This window comes from Nerophis ophidion, linkage group LG22 (assembly GCF_033978795.1).
Source record: "Nerophis ophidion isolate RoL-2023_Sa linkage group LG22, RoL_Noph_v1.0, whole genome shotgun sequence".
Lineage (NCBI taxonomy): Eukaryota > Metazoa > Chordata > Actinopteri > Syngnathiformes > Syngnathidae > Nerophis > Nerophis ophidion.
In genome coordinates this window covers 23,390,589-23,408,415 of record NC_084632.1, presented here as the reverse complement: position 1 = coordinate 23,408,415, position 17,827 = coordinate 23,390,589, and the positions used below count along the sequence as shown (strand labels likewise).

The window sequence follows — 17,827 nt, the reverse complement described above, 5'->3', positions numbered from 1 at the left end:
TTGTTTATACGGCCACCCTCAGTGTGACCTGTATGGCTGTTGATCAAGTATGCTTTGCATTCACTTGTGTGTGTGAAAAGCTGTAGATATTATGTGACTGGGCCGGCACGCAAAAGCAGTGCCTTTAAGGTTTATTGGCGCTCTGTACTTCTCCCTATGTCCGTGTACACAGCAGCGTTTTAAAAAGTCATAAATTTTACTTTTTGAAACTGATACCGATAATTTCCGATATCACATATTAAAGCATTTATCGGCCGATATAAACAGACATCGCTAAATTTAACAGACAGTTATTTTCATGCAAGTGACTTCGTTACTAGTCGAACACAAGGTCACCATCGTATTGCTTCAATAGGAAACACATTCTACATCTATTTAAATTCACTTATTGACCATAAATACATACATTTAATTTTTAAAAAATTATCCACAACACACCAACATAACATAGTTGCACTTTTTGTTACAGTCATACAAAGTACTTTTTCCACTTGAGGTGAGATATACACTCTTGTATCCAAGTGCTCTGGTGATTAAGCCATTAGCACCGCTTTAATGTCTTCCTTGTCCCTTTCAGGACAATATGAGGTAATCCGAGCGCCCATTTTTCACAGGGCCAGTACTGCAGTCCAGGCAGCGAGTAAGGGATCTCGTAGCTGGCATCCAAGTAAGCCACGAGCGTTGTAGCGTACGCCACAGCTATCGCGATCAAAATGTGCCTGAGGGGTCAGAAGTCATGGTCGGTCTGGGAAATGCCAAAAGGCTAGGCACACGACGCAGGACTTACCACACGCCGTGCAGATAGCAGAAGTTCAGCCTCTGCCAAAATCCGCAGCCAAAGCGATCACTAATCCAGCAGGAGATGGCAAGTATCCACAAAGCCACCGACATCTTGGCCAGTCTTAAAACCTTCTGGTCGGTGCAGCTGCGTAGATCACAGGAATGATGGACACGCACAATTAGGGGGTAAATGGTAAGAAATGCTGTCTCTGAAACGAAATACTAGAAAAAAATAATTGAAGTTTTTTTCCCACCAGGAGTCACCACGGCAAGTAAATGGCATGAGTGATTTGTCTGCTGCATTCCCTTGCTGAGTAGGGATAATGGCACCAATGCCAATGTAAATAGTTGCAAAATAGTAGACGATCAACTGAATACACAGCGTCATTCTTTAAAAATTGTATGTTTTTTTTAATAAAATGCACAGGTAATGGTATTTAGGTCATTTGTAGTACTAAACACTGGTCACTAGGTGTCAGGCTGACCATATTGTGAAATCCCAAAAAGAGGACACATATATGAGTGCCAAGGCGGGCAGCACGCCAAGGTGAAAATATGCCAATGATACTTGAACTTGCTTTATAAATAATATATTGGTGCCTATCTAAGCTACAATCGGGCGGAAGGCAGTCTACACCCTGGACAAGTCGCCACCTCATCGCAGGGCCAACACAGATAGACAGACAACATTCACACTTACATTCACACACTAGGGCCAATTTAGTGTTGCCAATCAATCTATCCCCAGGTGCATGTCTTTGGAAGTGGGAGGAAGCCGAAGTACCAGGAGGGAACCCACACATTCACAGGGAGGACATGCAAACTCCACACAGAAAGATCCCGAGCCCAGGATTGAACCCGGGACTACTCAGGACATTGGTATTGTGTTACCCCTCTGCCACCGTGAAGCCCTCATTTCAAAATGTTTTAGTTTTTTTATGTTGTTTTTTTGTTTGTTTGTTTGTTTTCCGCCCTTTTTGTCAAACAAAACTATGTTTTTTTATGGCAAACACACAAAATATATAAAATCTTCCACCAGAATTGATTTTTTAAAGTGGAATATTTAATGTGACGCAATCGGGGTGTGGGTTGTGGGGTGTAGCGGGGTGACTATTGTAGCTGCAAGGGATTCTTTTGTGTTGTGTTCTTTTGTGTTTCTTGTGTTATGGTGCGGATGTTCTCACGAAATGTGTTTGTCATTGTTGTTTGGTGTGGGTTCACAGTGTGGCGCATATTTGTAACAGTGTTAAAGTCGTTTATACGGCCACCCTCAGTGTGACCTATATGGCTGTTGATCAAATATGCCTTGATTACCAGTCAATTCACTATCTTGCCGACTCAAAACGCCGGATATTTAAGGCATTTAAGAAACCCTTGCCTGGACAGCCCGGACAACCCCGCAAAAGAGGACATGTCCGAGGAAAAGAGGACGTACGGTCAGTCTACAGTTACATTACGTAGCCGCCACAAGAAGGAGAAAAAAGGATTATAATGTAACTCGATAGTATTGTCTCTCCCAAACATAAGAAACTTGAAAAATCTCATTTGCAACATTTTCCACCTCATGAAAAAGGCTAAAACTCAGTTGAGATTGGAAGGTCGACTGAGGTCGTCCAGCTGTGGCGCAGCATCGAGACGACGTCCCAACTTGAGCACCGAGAGGAGAGGCCTCAAACTCAATCACACGGTGGGCCAACATTCAAACGAAGGATGGGCGATATGGCTTAAAATGAATACTGCGATGTATATTGCAGCCTCCTACGATAACGATACATATCACAATACATTATTTCACATATAAATGATAATATAAACATTTTTTTATTATTTCTTTTATGGCTTCTAATTTAGCTTCTGACATGTGGTAATGTTACATAATTTCCGGTTGTCTTATTCTGTCAAAAATATTATTCTACTTGTTAATTTACTGTTAAGTTCTATTATAACATGGTTCTGTCTACACTTCTGTTAACATTTGATAAACATCTATTCTTCTGTTGTCTGGATACTTTACATTGGTTTGGAGTGATACAACGAATGTGGTATCGATCCAATACAAAGTAGTTCCAGGGGCAGTATTGGTCAAAACAATCATGATACTTAAAATTTTCAAGATCGCTCAATTCCAAAATTTTTCGCTCACAATTCTAAGCAGACAAAAAGACTATATGGGGGTGTAATAATACCAACTAAACATTCAAGTGCTTCACCCCTTAGGACTGAAAACGGAGCAGCGCCCCTAGTGGCTGGCAGCTTCAGAAACCAGGGATCCCTTGTTGCAAGTCTCGAGTTCCATCCATCCATCCATTTTCTACCACTTATTCCCTTTCGGGGTCGCGGGGGGCGCTGGCGCCTATCTCAGCTACAATCGGGCGGAAGGAGTCTCGAGTTGTGTATCGTAATGTGTGTCTTTGCTTTTCTAGAGTTTTTTTCCTGGTCTCTAACTAACACCCCACCCCAGGTGGCAACTCGATCAGTGTTCCTGTTTTGTCCACCCTGTAACTGTAGGTCTGTTCTTAGACGGGTGTATACCGAAAATTTCATTTCATTTCATTTTTAACTGCAATTACAATAAAGTTCCATCCATCCAAATTATTTTCTATTACTGGCTTTGATTTAGATAATTTGCTTTTTGCTCATAAAGTCCTCCTCCGTCCAGGGACTTATTTCCCCATTGTGTAAACAATAAAAAAAAAAAAAAAAAGTGTTGACAGTAAAACATATCGATCTAACTACTTTATACAGATACCTGACCTGATACCATACTTGGTATCGTTACTGTCACTATTTGTATCGATCCACCCTCCTTTGTTTACATTCAAGAGGTAGACCTTAGCGGTTTGTACATCCTCCTAATAATAATAATAATAATGGATTAGATTTATATCACGCTTTTCTATTGTTAGATACTCAAAGCGCTCACAGTGAAGTGGGAACCCATCATTCATTCACGCCTGGTGGTGGTAAGCTACATTAGTAGCCACAGCTGCCCTGGGGTAGACTGATGGAAGCGTGGCTGCCAGTTTGCGCCTATGGCCCCTCCGACCACCACCTATCATTCATTCATCATTCATTCACCAGTGTGAGCGGCACCGGGGGCAAAGGGTGAAGTGTCCTGCCCAAGGACACAACGGCAGCGATTTGGATGTCCATAGGTAGGAAGCGAACCTGCAACCCTCAGGTTTTTGGCACAGCTGATCTACCCACTACGCCATGCCGCCCCTATAGCAGAAGGTCGGCAACCCGCAGCTCTGGAACCGCATGCAGCTCTGGAGCCGCATGTGGCTCTTTAGCGCCGCCCTAGTGGATCTCTGGAGCTTTTTCAAAAATATATGAAAAATGGAAATGATGAGGGGAAAAAAACATTTTTTTTGTTATAATATGGTTTCTGCAGGAGGACAAACATGACACAAACCTCCGTAATTGCTTTAAAGCACACTGTTTGTATTAAACATGCTTCACTGATTCGAGTATTTGGCGAGCGCCGTTTTGTCCTACTAATTTTGGCGGTCCTTGAACTCAACGTAGTTTGTTCACATGTATAACTTTCTCCGACATGTTTTATGCCACTTCTTTTGCTGTCTCATTTTGTCCACCAAACTTATAACGTTGTGCATGAATGCACAAAGGTGAGTTTTGTCGATGTTATTGACTTGTGTGGAGTGACATATTGGTCACTGCATGACTGCAAGCTAATCGATGCTAAACTGCTATTTAGGCTGGGCTACATATTGCATTACTATGCCGCATTTGTAGCTATATTTGTGCTCATTTAGTTTCCTTTAAGTCCTCTTAATTCAATTTATGTCTCATGACACAATATCTGTATGTAATATGGCTTTTAATTTTTTGCGGCTCCAGACGGATTTGTTTTTATATTTTTGGTCCAATATGGCTCTTTCAACATTTTGGGTTGCCAACCCCTGTCCTATAGGCTAGTGTAGCATGTTTAGCTGTTCCTCACCCTGCAGTGACAATGGTACTTAGTTTGTCAACACAGCAATAAGGATCAATGATTTATAAGCATCTAAACATGGTGGAGGGACGTTAGCCGTGAGCAACCTAGCGTGGACTCAGCAGAATTATTTCGCTTGTCGTCAAATTTGCAGGACACGGCAAGAACAATGCGTTATCACCACATGACAATCTTTTTAAAAGTTCTATCGTCGGCCTAATTGATAATGAATGAATTATTAATTTTATAATTGTAAACGCCACAGAAAAGGACCAAGTAGTGATTTAGATCCAGAATGTTCTCACACCATCTCATCTCAACGGCCACGACGTAGAGCAGGTGCAGGCCGAAGCAGTTGAGAGCGTAGGCGTTGGCTGCGGGCCGGACAAAGGAGGTGACCGAAGTGACGACCGTACCCACCAGGATGAGTCTTGCAAAGGTAGACCTGTTCGTGACATACGAAGAATTTACGATGGGATTCCAGGTGCTCATGAAAAATCCATTCATCTCTTCCAGCCATTTTAGGGTTGAAGGGGAACTGCACTTTAAAAAAAATAAATGTTCCCCTTTTTCACAATCCCTATGTGAGACAAGAACACGTTTTTCACTTTTCTTTTCCAAATAGTAAAAAACTGTTAGTATGAGGCGTCTAACATTGCATCAACCTACCAAGCTTTAGTGACAGTTGTTGTAAGAGCCAACACAGAGGAATTATTTTTTTAGCGCCGTAAAACATCGCCTTGCTCACACTGCTCATCCAACCACTGACGAGTAGCCAGCTACGAGCCAGCTTGAGCTGCTAATAACGTTGGTAGAGACGTGCCCTTAAATCGGGGGTCAGCAACCCGTGGCTCTCGAGCTTCAAGCAACTTCTCAGTGCTGCCCTACTGGCTCCCTGGAGCATTTTTAAAAAAGGATTGAAAATGGAAAAACAATGGGGGAAATTTTTAGTTGTTGTTGTTGTAGTAGTGTTTTTTATTTTATTTTTTAGGACAAACATGACACAAACCTTCCCAATTGTTAGAAAGCGCACTGTTTAATATGTTAGTGTGTATGCTTCACTGATGAGAGTGAACACCATTTTGTCCTACTAATTTCGGCGGATCTTGAATTCACCATAGTGTGGACTGTTATAAAACACTTTGTTTACATGTAAAATCTTCCACTCCGTCTTTGTCTCATTTTGTCCACCAAAAGTTTTATGGTGTGCGTGAATTCACAAAAGTACGCTTTGTTAATGTTATTAACTTGCTGGAGTGTTAATCAGGCATATTTGGTCAGTGCATGACTGCAAAGTGATGAATGTTAACACGCTATTTAGGCTAGCTGTATGTACATATTGCATCATCATGCCCCATTTGTAGCTATATTTGAGCTCATTTAATATCATTTACTTTTATCCTCTTTGTACATAATTTAGTTTTGCATGTCTCATGGCACATTATGTGTATGTAATATTGGCAGTATTTCAGATAGTTGTTTGTGTGCCATGTTGTCCCAGACCACAGCAAACATTACATGGCTTGCCAAAGATTGTAATAAATCTATTAAAAGAAGACAGCCAGCCATTTCCTTTAACTTGGACACACACACATCTATACATTTGGCCATTAAAAGTCAGTAATTTGCAGGAGTTATCTCACCTTCTGAGTTGCCTCTGATTTACTAATGGTTTCTAATGTTGTAAAAATGTGTAGAATAAATATTAAATCTCAACATTGCTGTCAACAAAAATTTGCTCCAGCCTGCGACACATAATAATTTTGACACTTACATCCTGCAGCGCCACCCTAGTGGCTCTCTGGAGTTTTTTCAAAAATATATGGAAAATGGAAATTATGTGGGGGAAAAACATATTTTTTGTTCTAATTTAGTTTCTGTAGGAGGACAAACATGACACAAACCTCCCTAATTGCTATAAAGCACACTGTTTATATTAAACATGCTTCACTGATTCGAGTATTTGGCGAGCGCCGTTTTGTCCTACTAATTTTGGCGGTCCTTGAACTCACCCTAGTTTGTTTACATGTATAACTTTCTCCGGCGTTCTAACACTTGTCGTATGCCACTTCTTTTGCTGTCTCATTTTGGCCACCAAACTTATAACGTTGTGCATGAATGCACAAAGGTGAGTTTTTTTGATATTATTGACTTCTGTGGAGTGTGCTAATCAGACATATTTGGTCACTGCATGACTAAGCTAATCGATGCTAACATGCTATTTAGGCTAGCTTTTTGTACACATTGCATCATTATGCCTCATTTGTAGCTATATTTGAGCTCATTTAGTTTCCTTTAAGTCCTCATAATTCAATGTATATCTCATGACACACAATCTGTATGTAATATGGCTTTTAATTTTTTGCAGCTCCAGAAAGATTTGTTTTTGTATTTTTGGTCCAATATGGCTCTTTCAACATTTTGGGTGGCCAACCCCTGATAAATTGCCTTCATTGTGAGACTTATATACGGCTTTTCATTTTTTGCGTCTCCAGACAGAATAGTTTTTTGAATTTTTGGTCAAATATGGCTTTTTCAACGTTTTGGGTTGCTGACCCCTGACTTAAATAGAGAATAAGAAGGCTCTTAGAATGCTTATATTGCTACCGTGTTGTCTTTGAGTTAGTAAAAGTTATTACTAGGTTAGAACTCATGCATTTCATCTGAACAATAGAAGGTTGCGGCACCAAGCCTCAACTTTGAAAATCCACGTTACCGCCTTAATACTATACGGTTCTCAACTTGGCTCTCAATAAACGGAACGCAGCATAAGACCTGACAACATCACTAGGAAGTACTTTGTTTTATCTCAGGAGTGAGCATTATTCTGTTCAGCAGCTCAAGGAGCAGTCAAGTGCTGAAAGATACAACCATCCCATCAGTCAGCATCCCAGAGTGAGCGGATTTTGTAAGTCACTGTTTTGTGTTCTTATTTCAAACCTTGAGCAACAGTGCTACATGATAACGCTCCAAGGACATTAGTGCCAGCACAGGAAGTGCTGTGTATGTTGTTGACATTCCTCGCAAATAAATAAATGCGCCCAGGAAAGACGTTCCTGTAAGTCTTAAAAAGTCCAAAACACAGCAGGTTACTACATTACATACAGTACAGACCAAAAGTTTGGACACACCTTCTCATTCAATGCATTTTCTTTATTTTCATGACTATTTACATTGTAGATTGTCACTAAAGGCATCTAAACTATGAATGAACACATGTGGAGTTATGTACTGAACAAAAAAATTAAATAACTGAAAACATGTTTTGTATTCTGGTTTCTTCAAAATAGCCAGCCTTTTCTCTGATTACTTTTTCGCACACTCTTGGCATTCTCTCGATGAGCTTTAAGAAGTAGTCTCCTGAAATGGTTTTCACTTCATAGGTGTGCTTCAAACTCATGGAGAGAATGCCAAGAGTGGGCAAAACAGTAATCAGAAAAAAGGGTGGCGTTTTTTAAGAAACTAGAATATAAAACATGTATTTAGTTATTTCACTTTTTTTTTGTTAAGTACACTGCAACAAGTCAGTGTTCAAAAACAAGAAAAGAAATAGAAAAATGAGGGGTATTTTACTTGAACTAAGCAAAATGATCTGCCAATAGAACAAAACATTTGGCTTGTCAAGACTTTCCAAAACAAGTAAAATTAACTAACCTCAATGAACCCAACAATACCTTAAAATAAGTATATTCTCACTAATAAGTGCATTTTTATTCATAGGAAAAAAAGGAGACCTTTTTGGTCAATATGTTGAAAAATATTCTTAAATTAAGTAAATGCTAGTGCCATTATCTTTACCTGATGATATGCTCTCAGCATTACATTTCTTGAAAACAGCAAACTTATACCTAAAACTAATTTATTTTTCTTAATGGAAAGGGAACAAGGTAACCTCTTGTTACTCTCTGGGTTTCCTAAGCAAATCATATGGTCTAAAAATGCAATTTTCCATCAATAACGTGACATCATCGCGTGCTCTTTCAGTCAATTAGTGCCCCTAGCCAAAAATGTTTTAATTGTAATTTTTAGGAATTTATCTGAATGTGCATGAATTATTTCTGTTCAAAATTGTTTGAAATGTTAATTGTTTAAATATTAACTGTCAGTTTACTGTACTGTGCTAACTGTACTACTATAGGAGTGCGTATTTTCTATTGTTTCATTGAAAATAAAACGGCCAAGTCCATTTGGCTGTCATCTGTATTAATTATGAGATACAATCGTGTCAAAATCATGATTTTTTTTTAATGCTTGAAATAAGAAATTATTACTTTAAAAAAGTAGTTTTATACTTGTGAGTGTTGATAACACAGCTTTGCAACAGTTGATATTCTAGTTTCAAGCATGTTTTACTCAATAAAGGTCATAACGTCTCAGCAACAAGTTGTAATATCTTACTGAGATCATTTAGGACCAAAACACTTAAAACAAGTAAAACACTTACATAAAATCTGCTTGGTGAGGAGAATTATCTTATCAGACAGAAAATAAGCAAATATCACCCTTATTTGAGATATTTAATCTTACTTAGATTTCAGTTTTTGCAGTGTACATAACTCCACATGTGTTCATTCATAGTTTTGATGCCTTCAGTGACAATCTACAATGTAAATAGTCATGAAAAAAAAGAAAATGCATTGAATGAGGAGAAGGTGTGTCCAAACTTTTGACCTGTACTCTATATACTTACAGCATATACAGAAAACAGTGTTCGAGGTTTTTGTGTTGTGATCCGATATCCGGATCATTCCATATTTTATGTTTTGTTCCATTATTATATCAAATTCTGTTGTTTGGACTTCCTTATTTCCTGTTTATTCTGTCACCAGGGTAGCTTATTAGTTCACCTGCCCCTTGTTTTGTAAGCACACCTGTTTCTCGTCATCACCTCCCTTATTTAAGCTCGCCCCTTTTCGTCATTCATTGCCGGACTCTAGTTTGCTTTCACGCAACTGCTGACGACTTGTTTTTTCATGCTCTCTCTCGCTAGCTTCCACGCTAAGCTTTATTTTATTCCTTGCTTTCATGCTAGTTGTTTTGTTTCCCCCTTTTTGTGCCTTCGTGCCTAGTATAGTGTTTCTGTTCATATTCCTAGCCCACATGCTAGCGCCATTTGTTTACCGTTCTGTTAGCACCAGTGTTTTTGTTCCTTAGCCCTTTATTCTTTAAATAAATACTTTATATCTTACTTCAAGCTGTGTTTTTGCCCGACGCATCCTCGGAGGAACAAATCCGGCATCGTTATGCCACACAATCTTCACAGTTTAGAGGGTTTTTAGAGGGATTTATAGGTGGTATAGATCATTTCTACCCGCAATGTAAGCTGACTCTTAGTATCGCTTTTTCACTATTGAGAATTCACAAAAAAAAGAAAGATATGTGTTTTGTGTCACACAATGATTGTGGATGATTGGCAGAATCCCCCAAAAAAGTGCAGTTGACCTTTAAATATTTATGACAAATGGCTGAGTCCTATTCAAACAAGTCCCTTTTTGTAAGTTTCATGTCAGGATTGTGTTACCATGTAGTGTTTTGTTGACAGTGACTCCAGTTAGAGCTGTCAGACAGGCTCCTCAGCCATCACAGCTGTTTCTGAGTGGCGGGCTTCCACGATAAATGAAAAGCTTTTATTTGAAAGTGATAAGCGCGAGGGAGCGTAACCGTCCCCATGACAGAATGTGTTCGAGTAACTGGGGTTGATGTTGCTTTACCTGTTCTTGATGAAAGAAGGGAAGAGCCTACGTGGGAACCATGTGGCGTAACCCGCTGCCAACACCCACAGGATTGACAGCTCATCCAACATCTGGCCGACAAAGCTGAGAGTCATATGGAAGTAGGCAGAGAAGAGTCCTACAAGAGGAGAGAACTATTAACATAATCATTTGTTATAGGCATGTAGAACACATCATTTAATTCAGCTCTATTCAACTGGTGGGCCGTGGGCCAAAACTAGCCCGGGAATCGCTCCTATTGGCACCGGAGTTAAGTTCAAAACTTGTTAAACAAACATTTTGCAGCAGATTCCTAAAAACACGATGGTGCTCCCGTTGTAAAGAGGAACTTGGACCACTGTAAACATATTGGCAGATCTATCCATTATCTCTCATGATCCGTGGCTTGGATCATGTTTTTGTTATCTATCCATCCCTTTTCTACCGCTTGTCCCTTTTGGGGTCGCTGGTGCCTATCTCAGCTACAATCGGGCGGGAGGTGGGGTACACCCTGGACAAGTCGCCACATCATCGCAGGGCCAACACAGATAGACAGACAACCTTCACACTCACATTCACACACTAGGGCCCATTTAGTGTTGCCATCAACCTATCCCCAGGTGCATGTCTTTGGAAGTGGGAGGAAGCCGGAGTACCCGGAGGAACCCCACGCAGTCACGGGGAGAACATGCAAACTCCACACAGAAACCGAGGACTACTCAGGACCTTAGTATTGTGAGGCAGGTTCCCTTCAACCCTGTCCCACCGTGCTGCCATGTTTTTATTATGTTCTGTTATTTTTAGACTCCCTTAGTTCCTGTTTTGTGCACCTCTGGGTTTGTTTTGGTTTCTATGGGGATTAATTGGGTTCACCTGCCTCTGGTTAGTGGTCGGCACGCTCACCTGCAGTCGACCACTAATCAGAGAGCTATTTATTCACCTCTCTCGCCACACTCGTCCTGGCTTCTTTGTTTGCTTATGCAACAAGTTACGTGAGTATTACGTGTCTCTATTCTGTGCTAAGTGGTAGCCTTAGCTTCCAGTGCAAATTGCAAATTTTTCCGTCGACTTTTTTCCTGTTTTTTTGTACCTCCTGGATTTCTCAAGAATAAATCATATTCCTACCTGCAAGTCCTTTCCGGAGTGGTCCGTTTGCATCCCGGGGGAACGAACCTCACAGCAAGCTGCGACCCCCCCGGCCGTAACATTAACATGTTAACCTTGCTAGCAAACAGAACACTTGGAACCAAACTTGTGTTTTACATAACTGAGGAGTTCCTCAAGGCACCGCTTTAAGTCCTCTCCTTTTTTGCAGTTCTAAGTTTTTTCCCATAATGTGATTTATGTAACTGTGTTGCTGTAGCTTGTTTACTTCAAATGCAGTCAGTAGTCATTTGTTGAACTTCTTTAATTATACTAGTGGTGTTCCTCAAAGCCCTATTTCCTTTCATCATTTGGGCTATTCAGCAAGTTCAGTTAAAAAAAACTTATAACTTATTGCTAGCAAACAGAACACTTGGAACCAAACTTGTCATTTACATAACTGAGGAGTTCCTCAAGGCACCGCTTTAAGTCCTCTCTTTTTTGCAGTTCTAAGTTTTTCCCCATAATGTGATTTATGTAACTGTGTTGCTGTAGCTTGTTTACTTCAAATGCAGTCAGTAGTCATTTGTTGAACTTCTTAAATTATACTAGTGGTGTTCCTCAAAGCCCTATTTTCTTTCATCATCTGGGCTATTCAGCAAGTTCAGTTAAAAAAAACTTACGAGACTCACATTCTTCTGCCCTCAGTTGAGTGTTTCTAACGCAACCTTTTCAGGGAGTTAAACATTTTCAACGGCCACAGAAATGTGGAAACAGGTTTGTCTGAAGACCATTTACTTTTCTTTGTAGAAAGATTATGTTTTGCTAAAGGGTTTACCCAGAAAAAGGTAGAGATGTGTGGATCTCAACATAGCATTTTTGTGCTAAATTGTCTGCTATTCACAATTAGAGGCTTCTAGACCCCAGAAGACAAAGTTGGAAGGGATAATGACAAAACATCAGTAAATAAACCCAGCATCGCAAATAAAACATCTTGAGAGACAGAATAAACATGTTTGCAGAAAGTCCTTAAAACACTCGAGTGTACAGAGACTAGCTTTTTTGCAAGAGGTCCTTAAAAACACCAGAGCGCTCCTGGAACTCTAACAAAATAAATAGACCAAAATCAAATGTCTACTGCAGAGGACGCTCGTTGTTCGGACTATAGAACATGAGAATAATGGTGAAAGCAGACGTCCAGCTCTCAGGTCCTTAGCTTTCTGGAAATGTGACCCCAAAACAATTTAATTGAATATCCCTTATTTAATCAATGAATTATCCATAATCCCAATGAGAACTGTTTTAAGTCAGAGTAAAGAATTGCATTATTCTGGCCTTTGGTCCACAAGAACCAGTGAGAGCCCTGTATGTGAGAACAAATATAGAGAACATTTGCTGTCTTTCTATGCGACCAAACACAAAATGGACTTTTTTTTTTTTGCTTACAAATCTTGTTTTTTGGGTGGCAAAACTATTTTGGTTACGACTCAACTTCTATCTTGTGGGCGGGGCCAATAATATGTTAAAAGCCCATTGACGTCTTATCTTCTAAATATATGTTCTGTCTTCTGTCTTGAGACGGATCAGTTTTGCTCTGATTTGTTGCATTTTTCTGTAAGCAACAACCAAAAAAAATTGATGTTTACACTTTGGTGTGCCTCAGGGATCCTGCATAGGGCCATTTGAGTGTGTGCAGAATATGATGACACGAAATGATGTGATGTTGACGTCCTGAAATGGCTTGGAGATGATGGTACCTACCAACAAATAACATCATGATCCAGACCAGGTGAATTGCTAAGTTCCTCTCTTTGGCGTACGGATGCAGGAGGTAGAGCATGATGGGAGATATGATAAAGAAAATGAAGCTGCTCGTCTGGAAGTCAAAACAAAACACTGTTAGATTGTCAAATAGCGTGACAAGAATTTAAAGAACCTCACAGTGTTGAAGAACTCCACCACGTGTTCCGAGTGTTCGTAGTTGTCTTCACACCAGTCGATCTCTGAACTCTCGTAGGAGAAAACTCCAGGCATCCTTTTGCTTGAGTAGACTCCTGACAGACAAACAGTTGAGGTAAACAATGATTCGGACAATAGCTCATCAGCTGCACGCTAGTAAAGAAAAAACATAGGAAGGAGGCGGGGTGAGTTATTTTTTGGTGGTTTATGGAAATCAGTAATTTCCTGTACTTTGATTGTACTCAAAAGGGTGTTTGCGCACCTTCACAAGGCGTTGTGCAAACTAACGCTAATTTAAATGCATCGTCGTGTCCAATTTGCATTATTGGCCTTGATGCATGTGAGCACAAAAACGTGAAAAGCAAAACAAATGTTTATTTATTTATTTGACAAGCACGTGAGTACTTTTAGATTAGGACCTGCTGCTCCTTGAGAAGAGCAATATGTGCTTTCATGTGAGAGCAGTGGTTCTTAACCTTGTTGGCGGTACCGAACCCCACCAGTTTCATATACGCATTCACCGAACTCTTCTTTAGTGAAAAATAAAAAGTGTTTTTTTTCAAATTCAAGACAAAGTTGTATATGTTTTTGGTAACACTTTAGTATGGAGAACATATTCTTAGTAACAAAGACTTAATTTAGAGTTATTTGGACACTAGGGGAACATATTCTAAGTAACAAAGACTTAATTTAAAACTGTTAGGGTTAGGGCCAGGGTTAGAGGGTTAGGGTTATAATAAGGCCATGCCGAATAAGGCATTAATAAGGTCTTATTAATGACTAGTTAAGAGCCAATATGTTACTAATTTGCATGTTAATAAGCAACTAATTAATGGTGAATATGTTCCCCATACTAAAGTGTTACTATGTTTTTATTTTAATGGCGCACAAAATGAACCGTGCATGAACATCACCTTGTTCAAACAACAAACAAACACAGTGCACAAACTCACAATAAATTACACACCTACAAATCAGTCAGCTGATAGGGAGAAGTTTGTATTTACACGATGAGTCGGGTGTGTTTCGACCTCCGCCGAACCTCTGAGGCCGACTCACCGAACCCAGGTTAAAAACCACTGTGTTAGAGTCACCAAAAGTGTCCAATAAGAAAATCAAAAGGGGTCTCACTCATACTTGCCAACCTTGAGACCTCCGATTTCGGGAGGTGGGGGGCGGGGGGCGTGGTCAGGGGTGGGGCGGAGGCGTGGTTAAGAGGGGAGGAGTATATTTACATCTACAATTCAGCAACTGGAGTATTTTATATATATTTCATATATGTATATACATATGTTTATATATATATATATATATATATATATATATATATATATATATATATATATATATATATATATATATGTGTATGAAATACTTGACTTTCAGTGAATTCTAGCGATATATATTTATTTTATTATATATATATAGCTTCACGGTGGCAGAGGGGTTAGTGCGTCTGCCTCACAATACGAAGGTCCTGCAGTCCTGGGTTCAAATCCAGGCTCGGGATCTTTCTGTGTGGAGTTTGCATGTTCTCCCCGTGAATGCGTGGGTTCCCTCCGGGTACTCCGGCTTCCTCCCACTTCCAAAGACATGCACCTGGGGATAGGTTGATTGGCAACACTAAATTGGCCCTAGTGTGTGAATGTGAGTGTGAATGTTGTCTGTCTATCTGTGTTGGCCCTGCGATGAGGTGGCGACTTGTCCAGGGTGTACCCCGCCTTCCGCCCGATTGTAGCTGAGATAGGCGCCAGCGCCCCCCGCGACCCCAAAAGGGAATAAGCGGTAGAAAATGGATGGATATATATATATATATAAATAAAATAAATAGTTGAATTTCAGACGGCACCTATCAAATACACAGTTGTTCTACTAACTGTACTCAATAACCAGACGAGGTGATGAAGTTACGTCTCTTTACTGTGGGCTTCAGGTGCGCAACAACACGTGAATCGTTGGCCAATCAAAAAGCAACCCCATAACGCCATAGCCAACATTCACCAGTAGATGGCAACAGACAACATTGATCACTCTATCACAGACGGCGTCACCATGGCTGTAACTTCCTCGTTCTTCTGCTTCGTCTCCTTGTGTGTGCAGTTTTTATTAAAATCTGAAGATGTTGTAACATGATTGGGCAGACAAGCTGTTTGTATAGTGGGAAAGCGGACGTGAAAACAGGCTGTCCCCACTCAGGTCCGCTGTCCACATGGAGCTGCAGGGGGCGTGGCTTCCAGCTCTGGCTGAATTTCGGGAGAAAATTTCTTCCGGGAGGTTATCGGGAGAGGCGCTGAATTTCGGGAGTCTCGGGAAGGTTGGCAAGTATGGTCTGACTACTTGCTAAATATGACAACAAAGTCGCCATATTAACAACAATGATCCCTCCTGCTCAATCTTCTTATTCTCTGGCAGACCTGGTGTATTGAGAAGTGGAGTTAGGAGGCCATCTACTATTCGACAATCTACACAGACAGTCCCATTATAAGGTTTTATTCAGCGATGTCGTAACAAAGTCCAAAGCCTGCCGCAAACCTACTCAGTGGTCTAGTGGGTAGAGTGTCCGCCTTGAGATTGGTAGGTCGTGAGTTCATACCAAAGACTATAAAAATGGGATCCATTACATCCCTGCTTGACACTCAGCATGAAGGGTTGGAATTAGGGGTTAAATCACCAAAATGATTCCCGGGCGCGACACCGCTGCTGCCCACTGCTCCCCTCATCTCCCAGGGGGGGATCAAGGGTGATGGGTCAAATGCAGAGAACAATTTCGCCACACCTAGTGTGTGTGTGACAATCATTGGTACTTTAACTTTAAATAAATGAACGTAAGGGAGATTTGTGTCCTATGAGTGGCTGGAGGTTTCATCTCATCCAAAGTCAGCTGGGATAGTGTCCAGCTAATCAATGAATGAATAAAGTGTTCCCTATTTTGTATTCTCATGCAGAAGAATATTAACAATATATTTACAACTACTAATTAAATGCAGTACCTTTAACTTGTCGGAATTATGATGAGAAATGACTAAAACGCAATCAGCTTCTTTTGATGTTCAGTTTTGGACATCATTTTTATGCTATTTAATGAGAAATTGTGTCCAATCTTACAGCAATATTCATGATATTTGCATGACTTTCGTATACTTTTTCAGAAGCCATGCGGTAAAGAAAGGCATTTACAGTCTACACTATGGTCATATAGCACACTGTGAATGGATTTAATCAACAGATAGATAACATCCTTACCTTCCATACTGCTGCTGTTGCCTCTTCCAGTGCCTCCAGTCTGCCAGCGCTGCTTGTCTCCAGGTGACTGAACAGGTGCGTTTTGGCAGGGCGGAGCATCAAGACCTGCTGCCCTACGCCGTGATGTCACTCAAGTCATCAATGGCAAAAAGGTATCGACACACCAGCCCCCTTCTGAACCCCCGTCATTTAAAATGTGCTTACATTACAAAGACGAAACCTTATGAAGTTAAAAATTGATGGGAGTAGTAAAAACAGGTGTGACAGGTATCACCTTGCTGCAAATGTTTTTTTGTTTTTTTTTTTGGAGGAAAAGAGGATCAACCGGTGCAGCTACCTCTGCTGTGTGAGTGTGTGTGTGTGTGTGTGTGTGTATACTATGTATTTTTCTAGCATTGTGTGGACATACTGTATCTGTTCGCAATCTGTTACAGTCCCTTATCTTCTGATTTGAAAAAAATAACAATATAAACTTTAAGCACATAGCTGTCATATATCTGTAAATTGTCTGTTTGGTTGTACAATATCTATTTGGTAATAAGATAATATTAGACTTAGACTTCCTTTTATTGTCATTCAAATTTGAACTTTACAGTTGCAGATAAGAACAACATTTTGTTGCATTAGCTCATGGTAGTGCAGGACAAAATAGCAATAATGTGCAGATATAAGTAAATAGATTACTGTACACATATAAATATATTGCACTTATTGCATATGCATCCACGTTTACGGATGTATGTTACAGTGGGGCAAAAAAGTATTTAGTCAGCCATAGATTGTGCAGGTTCTCCCACTTAAAATGATGACAGAGGTCTGTAATTTTCATCATAGGTACACTTCAACTGTGAGAGACAGAATGTGAAAAAAAATCCAGGAATTCACATTGTACAAATTTTAAAGAATTTATTTGTAAATTATGGTGGAAAATAAGTATTTGGTCAACCATTCAAAGCTCTCACTGATGGAAGGAGGTTTTGGCTCAAAATCTCACGATACATGGCCCCATTCATTCTTTCCTTAACACGGATAAATCGTCCTGTCCCCCTAGCAGAAAAAAAGCCCCAAAGCATGATGTTTCCACCCCCATGCTTCA

At 40.2% G+C, this 17,827-nt stretch overlaps 1 protein-coding gene and 1 long non-coding RNA gene across 3 annotated transcripts; one reads left to right on the top strand and one right to left on the bottom strand.

Annotated features, from left to right (window-relative positions):
- Positions 1 to 385: 385 nt before the first annotated feature.
- acer1 (alkaline ceramidase 1) lies at positions 386 to 17,025 on the bottom strand. Of its 2 annotated transcripts, XM_061883534.1 has the most exons (7): positions 16,732 to 17,024; positions 13,471 to 13,583; positions 13,291 to 13,405; positions 10,447 to 10,585; positions 5,043 to 5,180; positions 788 to 925; positions 386 to 719 (listed from the first exon to the last, which is right to left on the bottom strand). In XM_061883534.1, the coding sequence occupies exons 1-7, from the start codon at positions 16,736 to 16,738 to the stop codon at positions 542 to 544; spliced, it is 828 nt and encodes a 275-aa protein (XP_061739518.1). In that variant the 5' UTR covers positions 16,739 to 17,024; the 3' UTR covers positions 386 to 541. The 2 variants fall into 2 exon arrangements, with proteins under 2 accessions (XP_061739518.1, XP_061739519.1); XM_061883535.1 differs by lacking the exon at positions 5,043 to 5,180 and having other exon boundaries at positions 16,732 to 17,025.
- On the top strand, positions 6,578 to 14,225 carry LOC133540705 (uncharacterized). Its single transcript, XR_009803697.1, has 3 exons — positions 6,578 to 6,863; positions 7,574 to 7,643; positions 13,193 to 14,225. It is a non-coding gene; the product is annotated as an uncharacterized LOC133540705 (long non-coding RNA).
- Positions 17,026 to 17,827: the final 802 nt, after the last annotated feature.